The sequence below is a fragment of the Rhipicephalus microplus genome, chromosome 4 (assembly GCF_043290135.1).
Source record: "Rhipicephalus microplus isolate Deutch F79 chromosome 4, USDA_Rmic, whole genome shotgun sequence".
NCBI lineage: Eukaryota > Metazoa > Arthropoda > Arachnida > Ixodida > Ixodidae > Rhipicephalus > Rhipicephalus microplus.
The window spans coordinates 148015905-148026961 of record NC_134703.1 but is presented as its reverse complement, the minus strand read 5'-3'; the positions used below and the strand labels follow the sequence as shown (position 1 = coordinate 148026961).

Here is an 11057-nt window from a genome sequence, read left to right as displayed (position 1 = left end):
AAACAACTAACAATACCAATGAAAACTCTGTCCGCCGGAGGGATTACTTGGCTCAGTGGTGGAGCATGTTCGCAGGTTCCGTCCCTGCCAACGGCAAGCCATCTATTCGTCCACTTTTCTTTTCTTCACACCTACATTTACAATTATTATACTTCTAATAACATCCCCTATACTTTTCTTGCCAGCATTGTCTGTTAGCTCTCATTAATAGGGCAACTATTTTTTCGTTAAGGCGGCCCCACAGGTATGCGTCGTGTATACCTGTTTGGCAGTGCTCGATGTCGTTTTCGTGCGGCCACTGGTGCCGGCAGTCGGGCAGATCCTGCGGCACGACTCATGGTCAGGAACGGCGCGACGATTCCGCCTCGTGGACAGCACACCGTGCAGGTTCGATGCTGCGGACAAGGAAAGCAAGACCTCCACGTCAATTAAACGGTTGACTGATTGATCGGTACATCGATTGATTCATCGAAAACGTTGGCAACAAGCAGAGCAATAATAATTGTGAAGCTTTTACGTCCCAAAATCACGATACGATTAGGTAGGGGTCCGAAAATTTCGGGATTACTTGGCGTGCACCTAAATCCAAGCACAGGAGCCCCTATCATTTCGCCTCCATCAAAATGCCGTCGCCGCGACCTCTGGGGTCAGCGCTTGAGCACCGCACGTAGGTCATCGTGGCGACCAAGTGAACAAGCGCAGCAATCTGTTGGCTTATGCAGTAGGGCATTCTCAAAATCATCCCGACGACATCAGACGGACCGCCTACAACTAATCACTAGTAATCGATGTAGCTGCACTAAATAAAGAACATTCCGTGCATCAAGAGACGCAATAAAACGCTTTTTGTTCGTTTTTGTTTGATTCATGAAAAAAAAAAATAGAACCACCGGACGTTACTATGGGAAATTGCGCAAGTGGTTCGAAAATTCAATTTTCGCGTAGTCACAATGGACAGGTGGTGTCATCTAGCGGGGTGCAGTTGAACCAAAAAACGTCTGCGATCTCGGAGCCAATGGTGGGAAATTGATCAATGGCCGTTGTTGCTGCTGTGGCTCCGACTGCTTTCGGTCTGCTGCTGCTAGCACAGTAAAGCCGGGCAACGTTGTGCACGGCAACAGTGACGCGAGTCGGTCCGGTCAGACCCCTTCTTAAGGCGGGTAATTTGAAGTGCGCTAACCCGATGCGGGCCACTAAAGCGTAATTTTATTTCAAAATTAGGCCCTTCCTTGGCACAAAGGTAACAAACACTACGGGGTTTATGGACCGCTATTTCAACAATTAACGTCGACTTAATAGTTGTCTTTAGTGTTCTTTTAATTGCCCCACCATGGTGGTCTAGTGGCCAAGGTACTCGGCTGCTGACCCGCATGTCGCGGGATCGAATCCCGGCTGCGGCGGCTGCATTTCCAATGGAGGCGGAAATGATGTAGGCCCGCGTGTTCATATTTGGGTGCGCGTTAAAGAACCCCAGGTGGTCGTAATTTCCGGAGCCCTCCACTGCGGTGTCTCTCATAATTATATGGTGGTTTTGGGACGTTAAACCTCGCATATCAAATGTCCCTTTAATTGCGATTGAAAAAAAAAAGAACACCTCAAACACTCTACGAAATTTACAAAGAAGTTTACTCGAAACAATAAATGAAGTAAAGAAGTCATGTATCACACACGGCCTTGCAAAACCTCCTTCCTGTGGGTGCTTTTCACGTCACGCTGAAATGAAACGCAAACGGTCGACGTATAGCGCCGATGAAGCCGGGTGCGTTATCAGCCGAGCAAGACTGATCGATTATATAGCGAGCTAAGCCACATACATTATATCCGTCTCGTCGGCCTTCGCGAAAGGTTCGCCCCGGTTTTACATCACTTCTCGATCGTCCAGAGACGGCGACATTGTGTGCGCTGGAGAGGCCACATTGTGGAGTTCCAAGTTTACAGCCGCTGACCGACGGCGATAGCCCGTGACAGAAACGCTCAATTACAACACACACACGCACACATATATATACATTTTGATCTCCCGAAAGAAACAATCTACTCGCGTATGTTTGTATATTCGCGCGGTTGCGTGGCGTCTCGACTGGCGCCACCTGAAGCGGAAGTTCTGTAAAGACGCTGAGCTATCTGGTTATAAAGGCATTGTGAGCGGACCATATAAGTTTGGTAGGAATACATATTTCTGCTTACCTCGATCAACAAGAAAAAGATAGGATGATCGAGTGTTTTGCCAGTATAATTTGACAGCGGTGCGCAACAGGACGAGCATGCTTGTCTGCGTCGTTTTTCTTTGTACTGCACCGTTTTCTAATTAGTATTACTGTCACGTGTGTTATTTCGATGTACTCATATTTCGGCCGCAAAAACTGTTTGCGACGCTCGGGGCAACCCACGCCGCAACGTTCCCGAAGCTCATAAGCGGCAATGTTCGGCTAAGATTGCGCACAGCACACGAACAGCCACCACCAGCGATAACGATGGAATCTTCGACGGCACACGCATAGAAAGCCAACGCGCTGAACCGCTAAGCGCATTAGAGAGTTATAGTTTAACGTTAGCGTGATAGCAGAGGTTAAGGGAATGGCGTTACCGTGCAACAAACGTTCGTTGTGGGCAGCGTCTTATAGTTTAGCGGGATAGCGTTTACGTGGTTTACGTGCCCCAGCTGGAATGGTGGCGCCACCTATTAGGTGGTTAATAAGTTAAACAGTGAAAATGAAAAGAAAACGAGAATGTTTGCCTATGTCACCGCGCGAAGCATTGTTAGAAGTTTATATTAGTGATAATAAAGTAAATAACACATGAACCACGCACCAAACGCGAAAACATCTACGTTGCTGATTTGTTTACATCGATCTTGTAGTTAGGCCTAGACGCGTTCGAAATGGGAAGCTATCTCAAAAACTACGACAATTTATCCGTAATACTCGCTCATAGAAGCTAACTGAAGGAAAGCGAAGCTACTTTGAACAGTCGTTTGCTGCGAACAAGGGAAATATTTCAACAACTACGTCAAAATCACTTCGAAGCGGGCGTCTGAGAGCGCCGCCATATTTACGTACACCTACGCTACCACGGTAACGTGAAATCTGAAAAATACCGCGCGTACGGGAAGCGGTACGGGTGACGTACGTATCTGCGCATGCGCACTTCGATTCTGGTATCACGGTACACCCGGTAACCCGCTAAGCCTGGTATACTATAACTCTCTATTATCGACGGCCGACACTCTGCTCGCCAATATCATTGTATACGGCGCGCATCGCTGTAGTTTGAGCATGAATTTCCCCGCGAACACTGCAGGTTCGTCCAAATAAACAATGTGGCCTTGAACACGCTTATAGCATACAGAAATATACTATATAACTGGCGCCTTTTCGCGGCCCAGCAAGAAAGGGTCTGACCAAACGCTAGATGGCGTGCCCATGCTCGCTTTTACTCCTTTGTTAAGGCATGTAATAGCTTCTTGAGGAGGACAATGAATACCTAAGTTTGACGTCGATTTTTTGTAAAGAAGAAATTTCATTAACTTTCGCAACTTTCCATACCGCTCTACATCATGTTCCGCTTAGGGCATTCAATGCCTTACAACAGAATGCATGACTAGAAAGTGTTGTCTTTCTGCATTTGTTTTGCACAAAGGGGCACGTTCGTGTAGTTTAGATGTACTGTAGGTGTATTCCCTTTGTCAACGCATGGGCGTGTAGCCTAGTGGTAAAGACACTCGCCTTCGAAGCATGGGGGCCCGGGTTCCAATCCCAGCGCCAGAAAGGAAAAAAAAAATTACTTTATTCATGCTGAAGACATTACCGGGTCTGACCAACCACTCGTGGCGCTGAAAGCAGCGCAGTAGCTGGGCCGCAGGGCTCTACAGTAGTGTCCGCTCTTTACGTAAGTATGTTTCTCTATGCCTATATGCAGCCGCCGTCGCCAACTTGACAATACGTGCACGAACCGAAGCACATGCAGACGCCTGTAGAACGAATAGCTCGGAGCTTTCAGCTACTTCGTAGCAAAGATGGTGCATGCAACTTACGGCTCGAAACGCAACCTGGATGAGGAATCATGCGTATATAGTACAAGCAGTTTCGTTGTACCGGGTGCCTCAATGAACATATAACCCAGACAAGGGTTCTCCGTGAATGAACTGCGCTAAGTCTTCATTCATATACACGCCTTTCACGTGACGTCACGCCGCAGCGGCGGCCATGCTGGTGCAGTATACGTGCGGAACCGTCGGGGTGCGTAGACCAGTCCAAGCTTGTTTCATCGATATTTCAGGCGATTGTGGTGCTTTTCATGCGTGATGCCGACTCGTTTCAGTAAACATCCGTTAGACAGACTTATTCTTCGGATCTTGCGCCTTCGCTATGCCGAAAAAATTGGAAATGCGCGATAACATCGACCCCTTCAGGCTGCGACCGGGAACGGACGCTTCAAAGCGACGAGAACATATTTCCGGACATTTCTTACGGAGACATCGCCAATTATCTCGTTTTTCCGCTAATTATTTGACCCCCGAGGAAATGAAGGCGCGTTCAAGTCGACCGAGGCGCATATTTATTAACTTATCATACAAGCCATCGGGTCCGTCGGCTAAACAGTTTCAAGATGACAAGGTGCTTCTGCTTTACGAAGTAAGTAGCAGCTTGTGTTTTCTATCTTATCTTTCAGAGTGAAATAACGTTTATTCAACGCACAAGTAACTTGATGTGACAATCCATTCTGCTATTTCCTATCACTCGATCCCAAGGTGCCATCACGCGCCTCTTTTTGTTTTTAGGTCTCGTATGTGACAGGGGCTGTTGGTTTTGTTTAGTTTGAAAGCTTGGCAATTTAAATGCGCGAAGAGAAATACGGAAAAGCGTGAAACAGGTTCACATTACTTGCCGCGTACACTTGCCAACGAAAAATTTAGTAGGGTGACTCGTCGGGCAAGCCGCTTCATTCTTACGGCAGCTTTAGCGCCGTCTCTTATCTTTATTTCACGCTAAAAGCTACCGCAAGAAAAATTTAGGTCCCATGCACTTGCCGGCTCGACAAACGAAGGCCTGCTTTAAGTGATCAAGCTTGTCGCAGTTGCTCGTTTCGACGACAGTTTCGATGGTTTGCCCACATACATAATTGTCCCGTTGTGGTTGTACATCATGCACCCAAATAAACGATGCCCGCATGCAACAAGCATATCTTTCACGAAGTGGCTGCCAAAAACACGTATGTTTGTCCACAGCCAAACTGGAGCAGCGGCACGCTCCAGTCCGGCAACGGTCTGTCCTGTCCAGATCGGCGCTTCTTATCCTGGCCAGCCCACGACCCCCTATATGTCGTGGGCCAGCCACAGTCCCCGTCGCTTCGTGCTTAACTCTTTCGCACGTCCATATAGTTACGTTCGATGGTCTTCGGGAGACGGAAGAAGTTAGCGTTAGTTGATTTCGCCCAGCAGTTGCGGTTGGAACAGCCAACAACAGCGCAGATCACCACCGCGACGCGTCGAACGTTCAGCCAATATTGAAACTGCCCCGCCGCGGCCGCTGCACCAGCGTGGCAGAATGGTGTACCAGTATTCTTAGGCGTGACGTCAGTGCAAGCTGTGTATTGGGAGAGCGACAGAAAAGCGCGCATCGCAGACACGTCTATGTGATCGCATCACATACGGTATAGGCACTGCGCCGTGCTCCCGACCGGGGTGCAGAAATTAGGTGCCTTTTCTCATCTTCTAACCACTACCACCACCACATACGGCATAGCGCATGCCGGCGGCTTGTCCTGCGTCACGTGACTCGGCGCACACCTTGCAAGTGACGTCATTGACGCACAACCTGCAGCTCCAATATGGTGGCTTAAACGATGTCGAAGGATTGATATGGGGGGTTTAACGTCCCAAAACCACCATATGATTGTGGGACACGCCGTAGTGGAAGGCTCCGGAAGTTTCGACCACCTGGGGTTCTTCAACGCCCACCCGAATGTGAGCACAAGGGCCTACAGCATTTTCGCCTCCATCGAAAAATGGTGCCGAAGGAGTATATAATAGAAGGACTAACCTGCTTCCGTGTGATAATTGATGTCACTGGCACGTTAGTGGTCCCCAGTTTGTGAATAACGAAGGACTGCAGCATGCGGGCTTGCAACATCACAGTTACATCACAGTGCGGCTCACTTTACCGAAATGAGCTTCTTGGCACGCGAGTGTGACCAGTGTTTAGCGGTTTTAATGGCACACATGCACAGAGAGTTGTAATCTGGCTGGTCTGTTCCTTCGAATAAACGGTTGAAGTTCAGCGCCCGACGTTTCTGCTCTCCCTACATCTTTTCTCTGATCTGTGTTTTATAAGTTCGCGCTATTATGTACCATCGACATCACTGAGTGTAAATTTAAGGGTTCGTGTTTTTTTTTGTTGGACGCAATGAAACTAACTGACAAGAATGCCAGGGAAAGTATAGGGGATGTTATCAGAAGTAGTGTAAATGTGAAGAAAGAAAAGTGCACGGGGCGATGACTTGTCACCGGCAAGATCCAAACCTGCGACCTTCGAATAACACGTTCGATGTTCTACTTACACTGAGCTACGGAGTCGGTCATTTCCCGTCCGCTTTATAGGGTGTATGCGCATTTAAACGTGGGAGCGTCAGTCATCTTTTCGTATAGACTTCTCTTTCTTCACATTTACATTACAATATACTTCGAATAACATCCTTTATACTTTCCCTGGCATTATTGCATGTTCTCATTATCACCAACTTATAGTACTTGTTCCTGGGCTAGTTAGCACCTAATTATGAGGGAAAAAAATTCTGCACGCCTAAAACACCACAAGAAGACCTGCGTTTAGTCTACGATCTTCTTGCTCCTGTGCTTATTCGTTGTTCTAGTGGTGTTTTAGGCGCGTATCAGTTTCCCTCACGATGACACCACCAGGATCGCATCCCACCATGCTGTTGCACCAACGCGGCTGCTTGAGTGACGTCACTGCAAACCATGGTATACATAAGAATTCTGACCCACAGCTCTCGGATACCTTTCCGATTTTACTCTTCGTTGTGTTCCATTATAGTATGCGTATCTGTATTAGTGCCTTCGCCCGTTCGCCATGCGGTCGGAAGTGCTGGCACACGTGGCATTGGTTCTTTGTGGCACAGAACAGCGCAGACACGCAGGACAGCTGCGTTGGTGTTCCTCTTCCCGTTGTCTGCGTTGTTTGTGCCACAATGCACACTAGTCAAGTGCAGCCCAGCTAAGAGCCCTCGGGCTGTGCTTCGTTTCTGCGGCTCGAAGAACCACCCAGCCGGCGCGCACGCAAGGACGAGCGGTTGATAGCCCAGGTGCGTATCACCTGCAGCACGGCGTCGCCGTCGACGTTTTCAAGAGGTGCAACCATTGAATCCAAGGCCTTCCAGCCGGCGCAAGTCACGATTTCTGGCGACGCCCAAGCGCGACTGGCGCCGATTCGCAAATGCGTTTTCCTTCACTTGTGGCACGGGCCAAATGGATTTCTGCCGGCCGTATTTTTATTCTGCTCAAACAGCCACGTGTATACGCGGAATTACGGGTGTGTGCGCTCAACACTAGTCATTGCATAACGTTAGCGCATGATGGACTATTAATATTTTACGCTAACCCTCCTTGTTTTGCGCCTCTATGCGAACCACCCAAGCGGTAACATGAGAACACGCACTGTGAGCCGCGATGCACCCGACCACAGAACCTGAAAAATGAACGGGGGATAAAATGAACGGGACAGCCGAGTACGGTCTATCCCTTGATGCCTCAAGTTCTGTACCGTGTGTAATACTTCGGTTTCATACGACGCAGCGTCCCAACCCCACGGCGTGTGAGAGAGAGAGAGCCAATGGCCTTCGGCTACTAGAGAATGCCGCCGTCGACAGAATGTTTAGGGAAGAAACCCTGCCGACACATGATAGTGACCACCGCGGCCCATGATCGCGCGGCGCCTGCCTTTGCGCCCCGCAGGGCAGATCTGTCGTGCGCATCAACGGGCGGGCGGAGGGTCCCCGCTCGGAAGAGGGCGGCAAGGGGGTCAAAAGTGACAGGACCGGCCTTGTCGCCGCGCTGGTGAAGAAGATGCGTCAAATGGGAGGAGAAGGAGGGGCACTCTTTTTTTGAAAAGCGAGCGCGGCCGGCAGCAGATGAACGGCCGGCCGCCGTGGTGCCACGGCATCCCCTCATCTTTTGGCCAGCCGCGGGGCTCCTCGGTCGACGCGATACCGGCGGCGGCGAGATGTGCGCGCGCCGTCATTACCGGGGGATTGCGAGAAGAGAGCGGCCCCTAGCGAGGCCGCCCTCTCGGCGCCCTGGGGAGAGCGATGCGCTGCCCCAGGAATCTGCAATTACCATAATAGTGCCTCCAACGATGCCCAGGCCCGGCATCCACTCCCAGTGATTAGAATTCCTTCGGTAAATATGGCCACCTCGGGGCAGAAGAAGGGCGAGGGCTTCTTCCCTCTCGACGCCGACCGCCGAGGCCTCTGCGCACGTGGCACACATTGACTTGTAAACGCCAGGACCGCCGCTGCATACGAGCGCATGCATTCGGCGCGAACGCCGCCACGTCAAGGACGGCTCTTCCGCAAAGCGCCGACGACTTCAGCCATCCGCTCACGCATCTTATCGAGCTGTTTTCGAGAATGGAATCTAGCCCCCCCGAGGCCCAGTCAGTCGAACTCATCTACCACGCATGCGCGTTGGACAGTTCCGTGATTCGCGTGGAAAGTCCACACACTTTAGCTATAACGCGTGCGACCATTTACGTGTCTCCCACATCGGGTACACTGGCTATTTCTGCTTGGCGTATTTCTATTGCGCCTTTCTACCAAAGCATTCGGCGTTCGCATGCAACAGCCCGCGCTCTGCCAGTCTGATGACGGCTGTACGCAAGGATAGCTTGAAATTAACTGACCGGGCAATGACGGCGAAGACCATATTCTTTAGATGCACAATTTGTTCCATCCTGTACTTTAGCCACTGCTGGCCAACGTCAGTTTCGTAGTCGTGCGGAACAAGGTCATGCGTACCTCCTGGAAGATCATTTCACGAGACCCCCGCTCCCGAAGATGCGGGGAAGCGCTACGAACTACTTAAGAATGAGTGACTTAGGTCTGCACAGTCGGAACTGGCGACGACTTCGAAAATGCAGCCGCCGCCGCCGGGATTCGATCTCGCGACCTGCGGGTCTGCAGCCGAGTACCTTAGCCACTAGACCACCGCGGCGGGGCATGTGTTAAAAGAGCAGATCGTCAGCAGTAAATTGCAGTCAGCCAACACTAGCCGACGGTAAGCCAACATTGGCGAATAGCTGGCCGCCACTAGGCAAAATAATAGTTAATAGTTGAACGACATTACCTACAACTTGTCAACTTTTAATGGCAGTTATCCAGTACGTTATACGGCACTGACCACACTAGCAAGCACGAAGCGGCACGAGCTTTCGTTCCACCAACATTAGCGAGTGATAGCAACGCTAGTGAAAATTAGCATGCACTAACTAATAGTGAAGCAGTATAAGAAACCATTAGCAATCACTTGTCAGCATTAGGCAGCACAAGGCAGTACGAGCGGAGTTGGCGGCGTGAACACGAGTAGTGCCAAAATCATAATGTGATGCTGCCAGCAATGACGTCACCCCGGTCAAAGGTGCGCGGAGGCAATGCAACACCGCGTAAAATGAAGAATTGCCTCAAATCTCGGAGGCAGTGCTTTCGACTTCCAGCCATCTCAGGCAAACGAGGCCGTGTGACTTGTTCCCGCTCTTTAAAGGAGTACTGACACAAAAACTTTGGTCTCACGTTTTCTTGCTACAATGTGTAGCTGGGGGTCGGTTAGTCACAACACCGCGGCACATGTTCTGCTGCAGCGCGGCACCGATAATTAAAGTGCAGGCTCCTCATTGTCGTCCTGTTTCAGTTTTGGTTTGGAACAGTTCGAAAAACGACAAGCCGCCGGTTGCAACTATCGCCACCTAGCGAGTGCGGCTCTCGACCGCATGTCCGCACACACTACTGTGAAGCACTTCCGCGCGGTTCGCATCAAGAAGTCCTTTCGAACCGGAACAGCAGTGTCACCAAACACATTACTTTCAACGAGTACGCCGTGGATACGGATTCCCGAGCCGGCGCCGAAGAGTATAGACTGTTGGAACAAACGCAGGACAATGACGCTTCTGCCATTGTGGTGGTGGACAGGCGCACCCGCTTGGTCGCCCCTGGATCGGTCAATACCCGCTCCTCAGAAACTACAGAGGAAGCGGCAATAGCGCGAGCTTATAACTGATTCTCAGTCGGACCTCATTCTCAGTGATTCGAAGACGGCCACCCGAAATCTGGCGAGGGGCAGAATATCGGTAATCGCCGCACGATTGCTGCACGGGGCCACGGGACGAGAAATTCGAGAAAGAGAAATTCTCTGGGCACTAGCCCACTCTGGAAACGAGGCGGCTCACCTGATATGCGCGAGGTTTCGTTAGCCGGGCAAGGTGAGCCACCCGTTGCGAGGAGGTCCGCCAGAGATGGGCTGGTGTGCTTTCACGACATCACGAATCATTTTAAACTAGATCGGATGCTTTATCCGCCCCCGCACAAGTGGTTGACCAAGGCGCAGGAGTGCGTAAACTGCAGACACAATATTTTCCCAATCCTTACGTGTTGAACAAAATATACCCGGAGGAGATGAAGCCGCCGTGCAAACGGTACCAGACAGTGGCAACATATGATCACATACTTTGAAAATGTAGCAGGGTGCCGCCGCCGACTGATATTACGCGTGATCCCTCTCTTGAGCACTGGGAGGCCGTGTTGACCAGCTCAGACGCAGTCGTCCAGACAAGGGTCGTGGAGTGGGCCACACAGGCCATCGTCAACCTTGATGGCCGTCTAACACCGAACCGCTTACAGTTGCTTTCTGACGAAATAGAGTTTTACCCTTCATCCATGGAACAAACGCGGCAAAAGAAAACGATGGCCATGACGTCATCATAACTAGCTTCATTGGGTGCAGCAAAATACCTTCCAAGCTATGTTCAATGTTGATATTTAGCAGATGACAT

General features: G+C 50.4%; 2 protein-coding genes across 3 annotated transcripts in view; one reads left to right on the top strand and one right to left on the bottom strand.

The window, feature by feature from the left end:
* LOC119172904 (uncharacterized) overlaps nt 1-11057 on the bottom strand; it is a 142647-nt gene that overhangs the window by 47079 nt on the left and 84511 nt on the right. For both annotated transcript variants that reach the window (XM_075893730.1, XM_075893731.1), the window contains one exon: nt 262-395. In XM_075893730.1, coding sequence (XP_075749845.1) covers nt 262-395 — 134 coding nt within the window. The remainder of the gene's footprint in view (nt 1-261; nt 396-11057) is intronic.
* Nucleotides 4509-11057, top strand: part of LOC119172405 (coronin-2B-like) — a 337045-nt gene continuing 330496 nt past the window's right edge. Inside the window, exon 1 of the mRNA XM_075893732.1 lies at nt 4509-4634. Within this exon, the coding sequence (XP_075749847.1) occupies nt 4524-4634 (111 nt within the window). The 5' untranslated portion in view covers nt 4509-4523. The remainder of the gene's footprint in view (nt 4635-11057) is intronic.